General features: G+C 41.8%; 1 protein-coding gene across 1 annotated transcript in view; it reads right to left on the bottom strand.

The window, feature by feature from the left end:
* Positions 1 to 9,993, bottom strand: part of CRYBA2 (crystallin beta A2) — a 55,961-nt gene extending 45,968 nt beyond the window's left edge. Inside the window, 1 exon segment of the mRNA XM_061612713.1 lies at positions 9,846 to 9,993. Within this exon segment, the coding sequence (XP_061468697.1) occupies positions 9,846 to 9,993 (148 nt within the window).
* Positions 9,994 to 20,090: the final 10,097 nt, after the last annotated feature.

Here is a 20,090-nt window from a genome sequence, read left to right as displayed (position 1 = left end):
TTTACTTTATATATCAGGTTCTACAAATGCTAGAAATTCACTTTAAAAAAGAAAGAAAGAAAGAAAGCTGGGAATTGGGGGATTATGATTCAAATGGAAAGCCTTTGTAATAAAGAACATTTGGCAACCTTACAAAAGTGCCAGTGCCAAGATGATTTGCTATCTGAAGCAGAACTCAAATGGTATTCCCCTCCTCCAGGCCAATATTTTAAAGTCTTGCTGTACCAGCAGTATTCAGATACCAATTTCTGCCTTCATCTATCCCCCCCCCAAAAAAATATATATATATACTGCCTGAAGCAGGTCCATTCCCCTTACTTCTTGGCAGGGCCAACTCTGCATTCTGCTCTTTGGTATGTCCCCTGCTTTATTGGTGGGTTTATGTGGTGGTAGAGTGCAGAAGTAGGCTAGCAGCACACCAAACTACCAGGCAGCTGGTTCTAGTCGTCATGTTGCTGCCATGCTTCCAGAGTGACACTGTGTTTAGAACATTGTGGGAAATGAAAATGACTAGAGTCAGCCAGCTGCTTGGAGTGCCGGACTGGACTTTTTTAAAAGGTGGGGGAGGACAGGCACTAGGACCTCAGCTGTGACCCAAGGATACTGGCCCCATCCCTGACTTCATTTCTGTTGACATCCATGGCTGCTTAAAAAAAACAACCTTACCTCATAAAAAAGGCGCTGTAGCAACGAAAACAAGGAAAATTATTACATAGAACATAGAACCACAAAGTGAAGAAATAAACGGACAACATCTCTCTTGGCGGACTCTGTATTCCACATGTCCAACATGGCTTATGCTTTGCTTGTTGCAACCTTGCTTTTTGCTCAGCTAATCTGTACTCCATTTCAAGCCTTTTTGCTCCTCATTTTATGCTACAATGAAACCAATGAACGAAGTGAGAAGAAAGATAGCCAGACCAAAATCTCTATTTTTTTTAAGGGGCACTACAAATCTGGACTTCTGGCTGATGAAATGTAACAGAGCTGCAGTGCTCTGAAATAATGGTTGCATATGATCTAGTGTTTAATCATTTTATTCTAGTATTTATATGTTGGCCTTTCCATAAAATTCTATGATATTCTGGAATAAAAGGCAGCTCTTAAGACTTTTTATTTATGAACAATCTTTGTGAGTGTGCGTGCTTGTAATAAATGCACACTGGGTTCCCATTTGTTCTGACCAGTCCACAAGTCTTCCTTCTTTCCAGTTAATTGATTAGTTATATGGCTAACACATTTTCTGCACATTCAGAAGGGCAATATTTTCTATCTGGGGAAATGCAGTAATATCCCCATTTAGCAGCCTCACTGCTATAATTGCCATGTGAAATGGGGTTGTGCAGGTATCACAGCTATCATAGGGATATTGTGTATGATAGGTAACATAACATACATACACAATACAGATACTTTTTTGGGGTGAACTATTTGTTAATTTTCCAGTTTAAAAAGTTATTTGGAGGCTATGCACTCCCTCAATGTGTGAGTCCAGTCTGTGGAAGTACAGATCTAGGTGTATTCTTTATTTATGGAACCCACTCCCCAACTTCACTTATGCGTCATTTTATTAATCTTTCATTTTAGAGATAGGGTTGCCAACTTTTAAAAAATTAACTCCTTTTTCTGTGCTTTTAACAGCAGCTTCATATGGAAACACTAGGTGACAGTGATGTAGGTAACTTCACTGGCTGATTTCTGCATAACAGGCTGCTGTTCAAGGCACAGGAGCTGATAAGTTGGTTGGGTTTTTTCCAGCTCAGCTTATCTGGAAATTGTGCATTTTGTGCATCTGGAGCATAAACATAACCAGATTTGTTTAAGGAACAGACAGCAGAAGAACAGGATCTCACTCCAATGTATCACACTTTTATAATTAAAAAGTCATTGGTGAGCAGGGGGAATATCATGGGATGGTTAAAAAAATACATGTAACATACTTTCAAGGATGAAATGCAAGGAAAAGTCCCGAGGAACAATATTTGGGGTTTGACTTGGAATTGATGGCAGTGGCAAAAGTATTAGCAAAGTTAATGAAATAGACTGTGGTCCAGATTTGAAAATTAACTTTCATGCACTGGAAGTCAGGAGGAGAAGTGGGAATAATAATGTAAGTGAGAGGGTAGGTTATATCTGTTATGGGGATGAATGCACTTATGTTTGGTTTGTACCTTGGAAAACTCAATACAAGGAAAGTGTGGTGTAGCAATTAGATTACTAGACTAGGGCTGGGGAAACCAAAATTTAGATACTTATTCAGCCCTGATGACACTGATTGAGAGACGGGTTGGTCACTATCACTGTGCTCAACCTACCTCACAGGGTTGTTATGAGGATAAAATGGAGACTGGAAGAAGCACGTACACCACCTTGAGCTCCTGGGTGGGATGTAAATAAATGAAAAAGCTGAAGCATTTGCAATTTGCTGGGACGGAAGCCTCCTAAAATACATCTTATTGGTTGAGGAGACAAGAGTGACTGATCTGACAGGAGTAGCCTTGATCTGTGCGTATGGTTGCCACCATTTTAGGGACAAATATTCTATGCCCTTAGCAGCTACAGAGCAGCAGAAATGTAACAAGTACAGCTGTCACTATAATTTCATTTCCATGCAAAAGAAATGGAGGAAAAGGATTGCTTGCTTGTTGCATTTGTACCTGCCAAACAGCAATACATAGAGTCTCTTTACATAAAAAACAGATGGCATTGCATTATGTTCTCTGGAGAAGTTAAGCCAGACATGGTTAAACCAAGAGAAAGCTTACATTTGTTGGTTTGTTTCCTGTTTTCCCCCCATCTCTCTGACCTGAGTGTCTGCAAAGAAGCTAAGGTGACCACTTACATATCACCAAAAGAAAGGACAAAAGAGGACATAGATTTGCAAAAACTGTATATGAATCTATGGAAATTTAGACATAGAAATACATGTTACCATAATGTGGAAAGCTATGGCCAAGTAACCTGTGTGCCTGTTTAGTCTGCTGTCCAGGTGCTAACTGTTGATGGGCGACTTCAGAGCCGTTATTCTCCCTTCTGTTACCTTTAGACCAAACTTGGACCAGATAGCCCCTTCAAATAGAGGGCCGTCCTCTGTAAAGTAGGACATATGGCCATCCGAAAAGCAGATGATGATGATGATGAAAAAAATTTGCAATCACAAAAGTAGTAAAAATATCAAGATATAAACTATGGTGTCTTATTAGATTATATTATTTAACAGAATTTAGATACCAGCTTGATTGTTTAAACAAACAAACAAACAAAGTATTTTACAACAAACATTATCAATAAAAATAGTTTAAAACAGCAGTAAACTAAAAAGAGATTAAAACACATCAATATCTACATGTCTGGATAGGCTTTCTTATACAGAAATGTTTTAAGCAGGTGCCAGAAGGAATACAGCGAAGGTGCCAGCCTGCCTGATGTCAGTAGACAGGGAGTTCCAAAGAGCAGGTGCTGCCACACTAAAAGAACAATTTCATACAAGTGCAGAATGAGTATTATGTGGCACCTGTAACAGTGCTAGTTCTGCAGATCAAAGTTGTTGAGTGGGTGCATATGGGGAAGGCAATTGTACAAGTAAAATTTACAGAACTTCCCACCCTCATGCAGAACTGATCCTGCTTCCATTGTGTAGTATTGAGAATACCACAAGGAGCACATTCTGCCCCATGAGCTTCCCTATACATTTAGATCTTTGGGTCAGGGACCTGCCTTTTCACTTAAGGTTGCCATCTATTTCAAGATGGTATATAAGGCCCTTAACAGTTTGGGAGCATTTTTCCCAGACACTGTTTCGCATCCATGGCATTATTATGGCTTCTGTACTCCTCTATTTCCTGCAGTGGCCTTTTCTAGTTCACCTAGAAGGACTCCTACACCTGAATCCCTTCACCTTGCTCCTCCCCTTCCTGTGGCTGCCATTTTGAGGATGGCCTAAACATCAAGGAAAGAGGGAAGTGCAATAGGTGACATCACAGCTATGATACAGGAATACAGGCTTCTGTTTCTTCTCTGGCACTAATGTTCCTGCTTTCATTGCTCCTATAGCAGTATCTATTTGAGCTAGGGAAAAGATGACCATAAATAAACAGACTTGTCAAGACTGTTTTAAACTAGCTGGATCAAATAGATAGCAGGGCTGTTTGAGCCCCTTACCAAGGAATAAGCCCCAATGAACTCAAGGGGACTTACTTCTAAGTAGCAGACAAGTACTGTTAGTATAATACACATCAGCAGCCTTGGCTCTCAATTATCACTGTTAGTGACCCTGGCCTTCTGCTTCAGCAAAGGGGGACTAACTCAAAGGGGTGATCTTGTGACATCGATGTTATCACTTGAATTTCTTTCTTTCTTCCCTTATTCCAACTATTGATCATTTTGGTTCAAAGTGTATAGGGGAGCTTTACTATTAGCATATATGTAAAAATGACCAATGGCTGTTTATTTCTTTTTGCTTCTTGGAACAGTAGTAACACTGTTGTCTAATACCCACCCGCTGGGCTTTGACTTGCTGCTCTTTTGGAGGAAAGAGAAAATGTTTTCTATAAATGGAATGAGTTAACTTCCTAAGGAGGTTTACTGGTGCTGACAGTGATTTTCATCTAACCCATGAATTTGAAACAGTGTGTGTCACAGAAGTGGTACCCATTAACATGTAAACATTGATACATATGTAAGTTGTGATTTTGCTGTCCAATCTGCTGAATTGTTTCCATGGTGTTCATGCTGTACTTTGTGGTAATTTTCCTCTTAATGAGTGAATCAGGAGAAGGTTTTCTGCTCTCTCCTAATACCAGAACTTGGGACCACCTAAGGAAACTGAATATTGGAAACTTCAAGACAGACAAAAAAAGGAACTTCTTCAGAGTTAAACCATGGAAAAAGCAGAGAATTTCCCACAATATCCAGTGATGGCCACCAACTTGGATGGCTTTAAAAGAGAATTAGACAAATTCATGGAAGATAAGGCCATCAGTGGTTACTAGCCACTATGGCTGTGTTCTGCCTCCACTGTTGGAGGCAGTATACCTCAGAATACCCATTGCTGGGAATCACATGCGGAGAGTGCTGTTGTGCTCAGGTCCTGCTAGCAGATTTCCATAGGCATCTGGTAGACCATTGTGAGAACAGAATGCTGGACTAGATAGACCTTTGGCCCAGTCCAGCAGGGCTCTTCTTACATTCGTTAACATATTTTAGTATGTAGATTAAACAGAAGCACAGGATAATGGTCTCTTGAGTGCTTTCCAGTGGTTCCCAACTCATTACCTACATATGTCTGCACTGTTAATTGCTGTAAGGCAGCCATCCCCAACCAGTTTTCCTCCAGATGTTTTGGACTATGACTCCCATCAGCCCCTGCTATAATTGCCCTGCTGGCTGAGACTGATGGGATTTGTATTACAAAACAACTGGAGGGGAATAGGCTGGAGAAAGCTCCTGTAAGGTAATGAGTTCTCAGCAGCCTCTTTACCTTCCAACCTGGTCCTCTTACACTCCTTGCTTGCTTGTTGTGAGACAAAATTATGTTCCCTGCTAGCCATAGCACGTGGACAGGGAAGAGGATAGGTGAGGGGATCTGTGGAAGAACGAAGAGGGGTGTGTGGTTGCCGAATCTTCTTTTGGTGCCATGGGGCATTTAAAGATATAAGCACTACTACTTGTCAAGAACTCTGGCAACCCTACTGTCTAGTGTCCATGCTGATTGTGGCTGTGTACACAGCGCTCCATACACTTAGAATATGGACACGGACACCCCGGAAGAATCCTGGGAGCTGTCATTTACCCCTCACAGAGCTACAATTCCCGGCACCCTTAACAAACTACATTTCCCACAAATCTTGGGGGGGGGGCTTTAGATGTATGTTGTGTACACACCTGGATACCATAGGGTAAATACACCGTGGACCTGAGTTGTGGCCAGTGAACCAAGTCTAATAGCCAGTAAATATGATTTTATAAGGAGACTCTAAAGTTCTGTTAGCTGAACAATACATATTGAATTTCTGAAGTACAAACACACCAGGAAGAAACTACTTGACCAGCTCCTGTGCCTTTAACAGCACTTTGATATGCAAAAATCAGCAAAGTAGGCTTTTCACACCATAGAGATAAAATGTTATAATCAAAAGCATGGTTACTGGAGCTGGTTGAAAAATTATAAACCCTCAATACAGGGTGGGAGACATGGCCCAACTGACAAGAATCAAAACGCTGTGAGGAGCTTTCTGTAATGTTTCTGTCCAGGTGTTCAGAAACAGGGTTGTTATTATCTTGCCAGGCAAGGGAAGCTTTCCCCATTTTTCTGTGCTGGAGAAAGTATGACTTTGCTGAATTTCTGTTTGTTACCCAGCTGTTCAAAAGCAGAGTCCTGTTAGAAAATGGTTGGCAACCTTCTTTAGGAGCTCTATCAAAGTTAAGTAATTCACATTATTGTGATCACTAAAATATGTAGGTGTGTTGTGTTTTGAAATATGGCTTATTGGTGCATTTGAAACTGATAACATAAACAAAATAGCTACATAGTCTGAAAATATGGGCTTTTGGGAAAAGTGATATTTTTGTAAATACAAATTTGTTCATGTGACAATGTATTAATCATAAACCATTTGATTGTTTTCTGAAGTATAATTTTGGAGGTGAATTGTGTCTGAAACTAAATACTTTTTTTGGTCGGTCATGTCCAAGACTGAAATTTTGTAAATGAGCATTGTTTATACCCTTTCAGTTGCTGAAAAGTTAAATTTTTCATGCAACTAAACAAATACGGTACTAACGGTATGGTTCATTCAGATAACTGGGGTTCAAGGAGGGTATCTGGAAAACACATAATTGATGGACAACTATGATTTCTCAGAAGTAAAGGCCCTTAGTTCAGTAGATGTATGGTGCAATCCTATGCATGTATATTCAGAAGTAAGACACATTGAATTCAGTGGGACTTAGCTTCCAGTTCCAGGTTAATGTGTATGGGATTGCAGTCTTAGTCTCAAGTAAATATGCTCAGAATTGGAGCCTTTATTGGAAGAGTTGTATAACCAAGGTCCACTTGATGAATTTGATTCCTCAAAAGTCCTTTTAATTTGGTTGTGAACACATCTTACTGGAGTCACTCTCCCTCTTTTTTTACCATAGCAGCAGCAGTTATCTTATGCAGGCCACATTTCAAATTGTTGCCCTCTTTGGTTATCTTCTCTCATACCTGGTGGTAAGCAAATGAATTCTATTGCTGCACCAGGGCTGCTCCCAAAATAGCTAGCGTACAGGTCACTTTTATTCAAAACTGGAGCTGGCTGACTTGGCTGCCCTTTTCCAGATGCAAATCTCCTCTCCAGTTTCTGCCTGAGGTAAGGACTGATGTGAAAGATAATATTACTGGGGACTCTGCGCCCACACCCACCCCATTTTTTTCTTTCTCTCTCATAACATGCTCCTGTATCCAGGATTTTCAGAAGAACTATTGCTGGATATTTCCCAACTGGAAGACTAGTTTTCTTTGAGCAGCCCTCAGTCTCATCCCTAAAATACTAATCTAATTTTGTACATAAGGGACTGGTGGTGACTGTTCTTTGAACCTCACAAGCACTCTCTCTTAGTAGCATCTTTGCAGGGAATCCATTTTGGTGAAATTAAGAAAACTCATGTCTGTTCATCTGCTTCCCAACTTCGCCCCACATCACCGTATAGAAAGCAGTTCTGCTTTTGTACTACAACAAGCCTGAAGAACACAGTATCTGGGTGATGATCTTGATTTTTGTAAATGTGGCAAGCAACTAAAGGAGTCAGCCAAGAAGGTTCAACCCAAAATGCTTATAATCAGGGACAGAAATGTGTGAATGAACCAATACTGGGAATGGGCTTAGTGGAAGTATCCTTGGAAGCCAGGTTAAAATCCTACCTCTGCCATAGTATTCCTCTGGGTTTGGAGGGCAAATTGTTTATTTTCAGCTTCAGTTTCCTTCTGTGAAATGAGTCTAATGGGGCTTGCAATTAGTGAGAGTTCAAAGGCATTAAATAATTTGACAAGAGTGGTAAAATTCAGCCTGTCGATACAGTAGAGAATCAGTGTCACAGTTATCCTTTGGAAGCTGTGCTGTCTTTCTAACACATGATTCCTCAAAGCGCTTGCAGCCTTCAAAAAACCTTTCCCAAGCATAGCTGCTAGATAATGCAGCTTCAAAATATCCCATTACAGCCACACTTGGAAAAAAGCTTGGGTTGGCCAAGCCAACAATTTTACGTTTCTGGGCCATTTGCTTGTTTTCCTGGACAGGATGCCCTGCCAAGCATGGTTTACTTGCTGGAGAGGCTGGATGTTCCATAAATAAGAGGGCACAGGTGTACAGTGCTGTAAGTATGCAGATGATGCCCTATGAGTGCACGGTGCATGTGGGTATGTATGCTACATGCATGTCGCCCCTTCCCATTACACATGCATGCTATATGCATGTTGCCTATGCATGCTATGTGTTCGCAGATAGGCTGGACCTGCCTAACGCGAGCCGAACGAACAAAACATTCACGTCAGGTCTTGTGCGTGGGGCTCGACGCGAGGCAAGCACAGCAAATGAGCAATTGCCCAGGGACAGGCCACTGGGGATGTGTGAAGGAGCCCACTTCTGCTGCATCTTTCTGCCATGAAATATGCCCTGGCTGCCACATGGGATTCCAGTCAGAGCATCACCTGGAAGGTGACTTCTAGGTATCTGTGGAAGAAAAAGAGCATATAGAAAAAGTGGAAAAAAGAGGAAAGGAGACAGAAGGGAAAGGCAAAATAAAAAAAATTAATGTGGGGGTATAAAATGCCGAACAATAAATTTAAGAAAGGAGAGGCAGGGGTCATGACTGGCAGGCAAGGAGAACTAAACTCTCAGATTCAGTATAGGAAAGCGCTCCTTTGCCTTTAATATTCAGCACTGTTAGAACAGCGCAGAGTAGAACAGAATGCTGTTTGGAGCTTGGGAACTCGGATTTAGTTTCCCCCTGACTGATGTATCATACTGGGTAACCAATTTGCTATAAGTAATTAAAAATAATGACAGTGGGGAGAACTTTGGCAAGCATAGCTTCTCTTCCCACCCTGATGCGAAAACTTCCATCTGCTTAAATTATCTCTTGGGGCCAAAAGTATTGAAGGCAGAGAAGTGCAGTGTTAAATCTAGCAAACCCCAGCAGACCCCCTTTTCTAATGTCTTCCTCCCCTCCCCCAATGTCCAGGGATGGTCCCTGGTCACAGCAGAAGCCCTGTACATTTGAGGTGTTGAGCCCCCTCTAATGAGCCCCCATTGGGGCAGCCTCCAGCCAGCACCTCCCAGCACCCATCCCCCCACAGCATTGCTGAGCAATAGCCTGGGAACATCTCACCTGGTTCCAGTGACACGTTGGCAGCTCCAGGTGAGCGACTCACCTTCCCAGCCGAGCGAGTGGAAAATGAGGGTGATGCTGGCCCTGCTGTGGCTTTTATAGGCCTGATAAAAATAGCTCTGGCTTGGCAGGCAGCAAGGGGGGCCAGGGCGTTGGGGGCTGCACGGAGGAGCCGGAGGGCTGGGTTGTCACCGTGAGTGCTGTCTCCCCTGCACACCTGTCATGGGCTCTGCATTTACTCAGGGCAAATATTGACACAGCAGGGCAGGAAGGCAAGCCGGGCACGCAGGGGGGGAGGGGGGTATCAGGAGCCCCCCAGATTAGCACCAGAGCCTTTGGTAATGGGGTTGATTGGAGCCAGCAGCCCGGGCAACTCGCTCCACAAAGCGCAGAGGGGGAGGGAAGGAGGGCGATGCTCATTAAACCTTCCCTGGAACAACACCAGCTGTCGCTTTCCGCCCACCTGCCTCTCTCACTTCGCTGCCCCAGGGCGGGCAGAGTGGGGAGGGAGCGGAGGCCTGGGTAGGTGTATGGCACGGTTAGGAACATGGGAGGAGAGGGGAGGAAGGAGGGGATGGACATGGGCATGGCTGAGGGAGGGAAGGAGGTGTAAAACTTCCACATCCTGGTTCAGGTGTGAGAGGACTGGCAGGTTCCAAGAAGAAACAGGCTGGCATGTGCAGGTCTGGGAGAGAGGAGACTGTGTAGAGATCCCTTTGCCACACTGCTGGCACAGCAAGTCAACGCAGAGCAGAGCAGCAGGGACTAGGCTGCCCTTTGGTGCCAGGAAGAGGCTGACAAGTTCAAATCAGGCCTAAGGGGAACCACACCTTGATTTCCTTTCTGCCTTTGAGCAAGGACCGAGAGGTTAGAGAAAGTCACAGACTGAATGTGACTCAGCAAGTTAACACCACAGTGTTTATACATAGCATGCGCATGCACGCACACACATACCACATTTTGGAGATGCATTAGAAAAAGAACTGTACATGACATACTAGAGCTGCTTGGGAAGTGACTATAAATCTGCTTAGGCCTTTGCTGGAAAACAAGACCCAGTTCTTGTTTTAATCATTTACAGTACCTAGTCCCTTTCAGTACATTAAAGTGCTTTATTCTTCCCATTTTACAGATGGAGCACTGAGGCGGAGAGATAGATGCACTAGGTCTTCAACCCCTTTCTTTTTTGGGAGCAGGATCCCAGCAGGGTCCCTATATCTCCAGCATCCTACAAACCAATCAGCATGAAAGGGGAGTGTTTTAGCCACTGAGAAGATGCTTCTAACATGCTTCCTTGTCCTTTGCTGCTGATTGGAGCCACAGTGAAAGGAGGTGAGTCAGCCACTGAGAAGACTCATTTCAGTAGCTAACACTCTCCCCTTTCATGCTTATTGGCTTCTAGGAACATATGTTATTGTGGGAGAAGGCATTAACAAGGATCTCATTCTTAACCAGGCAGCAAAAAGGAGGGGAGGGGCGTGGCTGTGTCTATTATGAAGGAACCCTGCACTTCTGAATTTGCCACAACACTTTGTCAAGGTCTACCCAGTGATTTCATGCCTGAGAGAGGGATCTGAACCTCTTGTGCACATCCACAATCATTCAGCTTTGGTATATGTCATCTCCCTCTCAGGATCCCTCTGCCTTTCCTCTTCTGTAAACAACAAAGCCATTGACAAAGCCGCCAGTGAAGTCTGTGGAGAGCCGTCTGTCAATGAACACCAAAGAGGCCACTCTCCAGGTAGAACTAGATTTTACCCAAAGTTTAAAGTTGCTGCCAAAAACAGCTGCCCCATCTTTAGTTCCCTCCACACCACACCTCTACCCCATAACATGTCGTAATGATATTATCTTATTGTGCATTCATGCCCTCACACCCCTTATAAGCATTCCTGGTTTTATTTATTTATTACATTTATATACCGCCCCATAGCTAAAGCTCTCTGAGTTTTGGGATAATGTGTAGTTCTGCCTTCATATACTATGCCAACAATGAAGGTTTAAAAAAAATTATGAAACTGTAAAATTGGAATGGACATGTATGTCATTTAGCATGACCTGTTGGAAATGAAACTGACATTTTCATATCCCAGCATTCCTAGTCAATTATCTCATAACACAAAAGGTGCTTTTATCACAGACCTCACTGTAGTCCATTATGCCATAATTTGTTAGTCTGTAAGATGCCACAAGACTCTTTGGCTGCTATTGGGGGGGGGGGGGAGAGAGAGAGAGAGAGAGAGAATCAGATAATACAAAAGATGAATTTGTATCCTTGCCAAAAGCGGCTGTAGGTCTAAGGAGGGAAGCAATAGGGTGGGCTGGAAGGACACAAAAAATCATTAGGAATTAAAAGGGGTTAACTTTTGGATGGATTTTGCCCTTTTTTCCAAGGTGACTTGACACTGTGTTGTTGTTTTTTTCTTATTTAGATAGCTCTTATAACGTGGGCAGTACTTTACAATGTTATTTGATTTCAAGACAAATGTTTGTGATATATTACTACTGTTCTCATTTTACAGTTAGGAAACTGAAGACAAAAGAGATCAGTGATATGCCCAATACCATGCAGTGTGATTTTTGTCTACATATTTCAGATACATTCTCACTCAATTTTCTTGTCTTAAGTAGCATTTGAAGGTCACATTAGTTTCACTTCTGAAGTGGCTTTGGTTTGTGCTTGCAATTGAACATGTGCAGTGATGTCAGCAGCATTAGTGTGACCTATGTCAGTGGGAATCCAGATGGGTGTTTCTTTTTGAAATATATTATGCAAAATACCAATGGAACCATACATTCATTCAGTATAAGACATCCATATAAACAATACCTCACAGCCTATTACAAATCCCCCGTTTTCATGTGATTGACAAAAAGGTGATAATTTACTTTGTATAGTGTTGGAACTGTCATGAACAAGACATGATATCCCTATGATAGGAACATAGGAAGCTGCCTTATACTTAGTCAGACCATTGGTCCTTCTAGCTCAGTGTTGCTTACACTGAAGGGCAGCAGCTCTCTGGAGTTTCAGGCAGGAGTTTCTCCCAATCCTGCCTGGAGATGCCTGGGATTGAACTTGGGACCTTCTGCATGCAAAGCATATGTTCTACCACTGAACCATAGCCCTTCCCCAAATGACCTTAGAAGCTTTTCCCCTTCCCCAATCTATTTACTACAAAGTCAGCCTGTGTGTCTTGGTTATATACCCGGAGGTAAGAGAATATACCTGTGCTCCCAAAAGGGTATTTCTTAAAGCAGACCAGACATTCTTGAGTGTGATGTTCCATCTTGTCTTACTGATGCCCCTTGCCAGTCTCACCCACCCCTTATAGAACGAAGCCCTAGTATGACATTCTGTCCTAGCAGCCAGAATGGACCCTGATGTGCCAGTTGCCTGAAGGAAAGCAACATCATAAGTCTACACAAAACAGCCTTGCACCAGGTGATCCCATCCACTGCTTTTGTTCCTTTTTTTTTTCAGCCCATACAATGGAGAGATTCAGCAGGTGTTAAATGTTTAACAGCTCTGAGGATCACACCTGGCTCAAAGAATCCCCCCCCTTTTGTGGCCATCAGGTGAAAAGCACCCAACTGTAGCTGTCTGCTTCTGGGGGAAATGGGGTACTTTCATGAGAGCTGCCCCCGGTGAAATTCTCTTCTCAATTAAGTCTTTGTGCCAGAGCATAGGCAAAGAAAACCCAGTGCACAGATATTAGGGTGGTCAATTGATTCATTTCCATATTGGTGAATGGTACTGCCATTGTTGATTCCCCAGAAAGTGTATGAGAGGATATAGTTTATTGAACTATTTCCCCACCAAAACCCCAAATATTATCTGCAATAGCGCGTACTTGTTTTTCCAGTCAATTTTGCTTTTAATACAACAAACACAAACTTGAGAAGTGAGAAAAGTTGTTTGGGGGTTCAGTAGCGAGAAGCTGTGGAAAGAAAAACTGACAGGGTAACTTAGTTGTACATGATAGCCACAATCTAGAGAGGTGCATTTACCCTACAAATTTCTACTGATTTCAGGAAAGTTTACTTCCATGTAACTGTAATTAAGCTCATGGCCCCACTTTTCACCTAGACAAGGCCATTTGCACATGACTGGCATGTTGCATCTGTTAGAAGGGGATGCTTGTTGATACTGTTTAGTGTGTAACGTTTGGGGTCACTGAACTGAGGGAGGAAAGGGTTTCACTGTACTGCCATGTGTTCTGGCCTTGCCCATCCACAGCAGTCTTTCCACCTGGGCCATATCTGCTAACATATTGGCTTATTTAAAACTACAAACCTTTGAACCATCCTCTCCACCTCCCCCAAAACTTTTCATTCAGCAAAAGTATTAAGAGACTGAGGTGTGAACACACTAGCCACTACAGCAAAGACTTTCCATTGGCTATTCCTGGAGGGTCAGTTGGTTAATCTGCCCATAAGTTACAAAATCTATTTGAAGATGATTTTTTTTAAAAAAATGCACTTGAGCAGAACCCACCAGGTTTTACAGTAATAAGGGGCGGGGTTTGACTAGTGTTGTGTGCCCCCATTTTCAGAAGAGAGGAGTTGCACTGGAACTGGCAGAACAATGTGTCTCTACCCTGATAAAATGGATCGTGTATGCTGGCATATCCAAAGCTGAAGTCTGTTATAGAGTTGTCCTGAGACGAAGGACATTTTTGAACAAGTCAAGTAAATTACAGTTGAATTAAGTTGTCCAAGTGAAGTAATTTGATTAATATAGTTAACAGTAAGGACCAGCTGAATTCTCACAAGAAGCTACACTTGTTGTAGTTCTAAACCATCTGAAATACCCTCTCCATTCTAATTTGTCATTGGGACTCTCCCCCCCCCCGCCCCGGTAAGTGATTTGTTGAATCTCATGTTGAGCAGGAATCCAGGTTTTCATCAATCTGAAATTCATGAGCAAAAGATGACCATGGCCAACACTGATACTGCCATTTTGAAAATGGGAATCATCAGCTTGGATATAAATGTTCAGTAGCTATATTGTACATGGAGAATGATATCCAAGATGGCACTGTCCTCATAAAATACAAATATTGTCATTATTTTGGAGCATTTATAGAAATGTATATACTTTCCGGACAATTTTAAAATGATACCATCAATCTTGATTTTGGACAAAGATTTGGCACAGCATTTTATGGTAAACTGAGATCAGTGTGTGCTGTGAGCCTAGTGTTAAAATTCACGTGTTGGTCTCAGCCCATTCATCGTTAAAAACAGGACAGTGAATTAAAATTAATATTGTATTTTGGTATGGGTAGCATTATGGGGTTGTTTAATGAAGATAGCACTCTTGTTTAAATTCCACTCATTTATTGATGCGGAAATCATTTTAAAACATGTCATTTGCATCAAGAATGACATTGGAATAGCTCCAGTTAAAATTCAGATCAAAACCCACACATTTAATCTGTAATTTATGAAGCATTTTCCATTTTCTAGCTGGTTAAATAACACTGCCAAGCCTTAGAATATCCCTGGCTGGGCAGCAACTTGGCCAAGAAAGATCTGGGGTTCTTGCACATTTCTTTGTGTACAGAATTACCTTTTAATGGATCAACATCCTTCCTGATGCTCTCTACCAGTTAGCTTAGTGCATCTGTTCCAATGGGTCTTGTAGCAAGGGTTATAGCCTTACTTAGAGGAAATACTTGTTTGTTCCTTTAAAAAGGGATGGGTTGTTCCAATGTAGGAAAATAAAAAGAAATGGGTTTTGCAGCGGGGAAGGGGGGTAGCCACATTATTTTTAGTGGAGAGATGTTCAATTTCAGGGATGAGTTTTTTTGAGGGTGTGTTTTTTAAAGGACTATCCAAGTGCTTAAGGAAAAGAGAAGCAACTTAAAGCAACCTCTTTTCCATTAAAGAGGCAGAAGGGAATCTAACCCTTCAAAATGAATTAAAATTGCTTTGGAGGAGGATGTTGATTGTCATAAGTGATGTCATAGGCATGTGTGTCCATGACAATTGCTCAAGAAGACACTTTGATTAAAAATATGTTGCCGATAGAGTGAGTGGAGAGTATATTTGTCAGCAAAAGAAGTCTATGTACTGGGAAAACCAGTTTTACCAGCCACAAAGGCTGAGCCTGAAGGATGACAACTGTGTTCCACAATCAAAAAGCTCCAGGGTGGGGTGATTTGCCAAAAACCCTGGATGTCTGTACACACCCCTATAAAAGAGGACTAACACTGTATGAAAAAAGGCTACTCTTTCAGGTAGATCCACGTCATACATTTAAAGCATGTCCAAAGCACATTACTTCCCCAAAGAATTCTGGGAACTGTGATTTTCCCTTCACAGAGCTACAAATCTTCAGCACTGTTAACAAAGTTCAACATTTGGTATGAAAAAAGGATTTTCAGTTCTGCAAAATATCATAAAGAGGAGGTGCTGGGTCCCTGGTAGCCATAATCACTGATGGAAAACCAAGCTGGAATGTGCACCACGTGCAAGAGACAATTAAACTGAACTACATTTTTTCTTAAAATATGTGATGCTTTTCAGACTCTGTGTTCAACTGTTTATATAAAATCACCAAGCAATTGGTTCCAAGTCAAGTAAATTACAGTTTACTTAAGGGTCCTAACAAATGTATAAGGAACTTAAAACGTTCTTGCAAGTGGCAGCATGACTGACTGTTGAAGGAGACTGGAAAACGTTCTCAGACTTTTCACTGGATAACTGGTATAGTTGCATCTGGTGCTTGGCTCTGTTGGGAGAGGTTAACATACAGAGCTGGGCTTCCTAAAGGACTGGTCAAGCCTAACCCATTTGAAGCAGTTTGGTTCCCATCTCATTTATGGCCCCTGACAGTCAGTCCAGCTTCTGGAGAGACTACATACACTAAGCAGGCTTTACTTACTCACTTACCAAGTTGTATGTGATGCCCCCTCCCTTTCCCTCTGATGTGTTCATTTAGTAATGTCATGCAAGACCTGATATTGTTTATAGTTTTTTCATTCTTCTCTTTATTATCTGATATTCCTATGGTCTAAAACCAACAAAATTATATATTTTAAAAAATATATTTTCTTAAATGTTAGGAAGTATGTGAAAACAGTGAAAAGGCAGACCAGGTTTCCAGCAGATATAGTTGGCTAAACACCTCAGTTGATTAAAGTAATTCTTCCTTTTTTTACTGTGGCATATGTCAGATGAGCTTTCAGATACCTTAAAAAAGCTGTTACATGCTGTAATGAAAGATGGTTCATACACGTTAGTTAATCCTTTCCAACACAGTTACATATTTTGTGATCCTAACAAGGCTTCAACATTTTACTGCAATATTGTTTGGGGGGGAAATCCCTGATTGCACATTATGAAGCAGAAGCTGAAATTATGCAGGTCACACTTCAGGACCTCAGAGTTCAGACCTACATCTGTGGTAGCTGCAAATACAACTTTTGTGGCTACTTTTTACACCATTGTTAACAGGATATTGAACCACAATCTTCCAAAATTTCTTTACATTGGTAGTTTTTGTGCTTAATACTAGAAGGCCAAAAGCAAATAGGAGTTTGTCTCTGTGTATCATTGCACTGTTCTTGTCATTGTACCATATTTATTTATTGAGGAACAAGACCAAGCAGAGTAAAACTAATAGTCAGACCCCCTGAATCTTAAACCCCTCTATTTTCATTATGGTGCTTTTTCTCTTCTACATAATATCAAAAAGAAGAGACATTAGATGTGATAACATCTCTGCATTCTATTCTGGATTACTTAACCATCTATCCAGAATTGTCTAAGTTATTGGGAGATAATTTATTGTGTATTGATAAAGCTTTAACACATTTAGGCTGTAATCCTACCTGGGAGTAAGTTCCACTGAACATACATAGGATTGCAGCGTTTACCAGCCTGTTCATACAAATGGGCAGGTTGTTTCCTCTTCCAGTAAATGTAGACAGAAACATTTTCATAATACTGTGATTTTATATCTTGAGTCACAATTATTTAACACTGAAGAACCACTAATACAACATATAATGCTCTTTGGACGACAGAATAAAAAACGAATGAAGCTGCTCCTATACTTGGTAATTTAATGCACTTGGGAAATCCACCATATTTCTACACTTCAGAACCATGGGTGTGGGCAAATTTATGTCACCACAATTAGAACAGATCGACCACCTTTTGTCAAGCAGGGCTCCTGTGTCTTTATCAGAAGCGTTCAAGAGGTAAATTTAATATTAAGTGACTGATTGGGAAAGATTCATCTGCTTAATCTCTGGCTGCCGTATACCTGTTAAAGCCATGGGAATCTCACCAGATAAAAGGTGACACAATACTAAGTCTAGTGGCAGCACAGATGTTAATATATGGGTGTAGCAGCTTGGGTGTGCAGGGAATACTTTACTGCTGGGGTAGGAGATGAGACATAAAATCAGTGCTGTAGTGGGTGGGGAGATAATAAGCAGAACTAAGAATTGGGGTGGCGGAATAAAGTAGAATAGATTGTCATATGATGGGAGTTGCATTGCCTCCAATTATGATATCATAGTTTGTAGGGTTGCCAGCTGACCAAATACAAACACTTACAACCTGACCTGGCCATCTCTTATGCCTTTAACGCCTGATGTTTGGAAATCAGTAGGAGAAGCTTTTGAAGGTATTAACGCAATCATTTTCACAACTGATATCTACAGATCAAACTTTTGTTAAAGTCATGGGAGCAAAGGTTTGTTAAGTGGTAGGTGACTAAGGATATCCTTTTTTTCCAAGACTGGACTAGATTCTTTTTCTTCCCCAAGAAATTGTCTCATGGCAGACAGCAATTCCAGTAGCATTTCATAACAGGAAACTTGATCACTGGCAAGGCACCAAATCCTGGCTACATAAAGCACCTATTTGTTTCTTATTCAGTATTATGCTATTAAGATAGAGCTGTGCTTTGTGCTTCAAATATTAGTTGGTTTATCTTGTTGATCCTGTGAGGGAGAGTAACCAAGACAGTCCGGGGCTAAGCATGACAGCCAGATTAGATGTTAATTGTATAAATACAATTAATGTATACTCTTCTTTCTTTCTGGTTACGTAAACAGCAGCCAGCAGGAACCATCACTTTGTGAAGCTGTGGGATGGCTTGGCCCTGGAGGGGTCTCTCTTGGGTTTGGTTACTCACTCTCAAACTAGCAGCTTAAACAGCCCACATTGTTAGAAACAAGAAGCACTGGGTAGGCTAAAGAACAGGGCAGAGGTGCTTCAGTAATAACAGTGAGGCCTTTTCAACAGCCAGGCTTTCCCAAGAATTTAATCACATCAGGACACCACATTCTAGTTCACAGGCAGGTCATCCATGGCTGCTGTCCATGCAGTCCACCAAATCCCGCTCACCCTTTCCTCCAAACCCTGCCCAGCTCATCAGCCAGGCAACAGGAGAAACACTGCTGTTCCCACACTGCTAAGCACCATGAGCATAGGAATTTGGGTTGCATCACGAGCCAATATTGTTCCCAAGTGTTGCCAATCCAGCCAACGTTGCTGTTCCTGTGTTTTCTGGCTGCATCTTCCAGTCATCTTCCTACACGTTTTCTCTGTTTATCACCAAAATACTGCTACGTCATCAACAGAGCTATCGACCTGGTTTACAGGTGAGTAATGATGCTCGGGGGGGGGGAGGAGAGCAGGCCTATCTACACCAGATTAAAGCCAATTTAGTCCCAGTGAAAGAAATTAGCTTCAGTCCAAATACTTGTGTTTTAAAAGGATTACGGGCTCAGGTGCTAAGACCTGCTTCTAAGGTGACATGGGAAGTATGACAGGGTGAAACCTGTTGAAGATACTGCTGAAGTAAACTAGCTAAGACAGCACTGACAGCGTGGAGGGAACAGAGGTGTTTACTGCTGTCGAAGTAAACTGCAACTTGAACATAGCCATTGTTTTAAGCACTCTTCTCATGCAGTTTTATTCACAGCAACCCGTTTCCAAAACACAAGCACAAACTGTGGTTTCATGGCCTTTTATCGTCTACCATGTGTTCTAAGGTGTGCCCACACATCATGCCCTGTCACATTTCATTTAAATGTGTCCCTCATCAGCCCAGCAGAAACTTTTGCCTGTACTCTGTTCATACACACTTCCTCCTCTTAAAATTGCAGGTCTGAACATTGGAGGAGGATGTTGCTTTTCTTAATAAATTTTGAATTTACTTGGTAATGCTTGTGCACCCCCATACACACCCCAACACCTTTGAATGGGGCCAGGGGATCTGGAGAGGAGATTGTGAAGTGGGTTACTTTTTTTGCTAAAAATTAACAAGGTAGCTCTCGCAAAGGGGTGGTTTAGGCACAATGGCAAAAAGTCAGCATTGGAAAAAAAGACAAAAGAAGAATGTTAATCAAAGAGGAGAGGTATGACATTAGCCTGAAAGAGATAATGCAAGACCATGCCTAGGAAAGTTTATAATTCAGTAATGAGGTAAGCTTTGCACACAAAGAATCCTAGGAAATTGAGTGCTGAATACTGACACCACGTAAGGAGAGACTGGAGGATCCTGCTGGCTAGTCTGCTGTCTGGTTACTGCTCACCAAAGAACATAGGATCATGCTACTGCTTGCACTTCAAATTTCTTCCTCCAGTTTTCATAGATATTTATGTGTGTTGGTACCTTGCTTTGAGATCCGGAAGCAGCAGCAGCAGAAAAAAATCCTCCAAAGGCAAAGAGGGATTGAGAAACTATTCTATTT

This window comes from Rhineura floridana, chromosome 2, assembly GCF_030035675.1.
Source record: "Rhineura floridana isolate rRhiFlo1 chromosome 2, rRhiFlo1.hap2, whole genome shotgun sequence".
NCBI classification, from domain to species: Eukaryota; Metazoa; Chordata; class Lepidosauria; order Squamata; family Rhineuridae; genus Rhineura; species Rhineura floridana.
The sequence above is the reverse complement of the archived record's forward strand: the minus strand, read 5'-3'. Positions and strand labels throughout refer to the sequence as shown.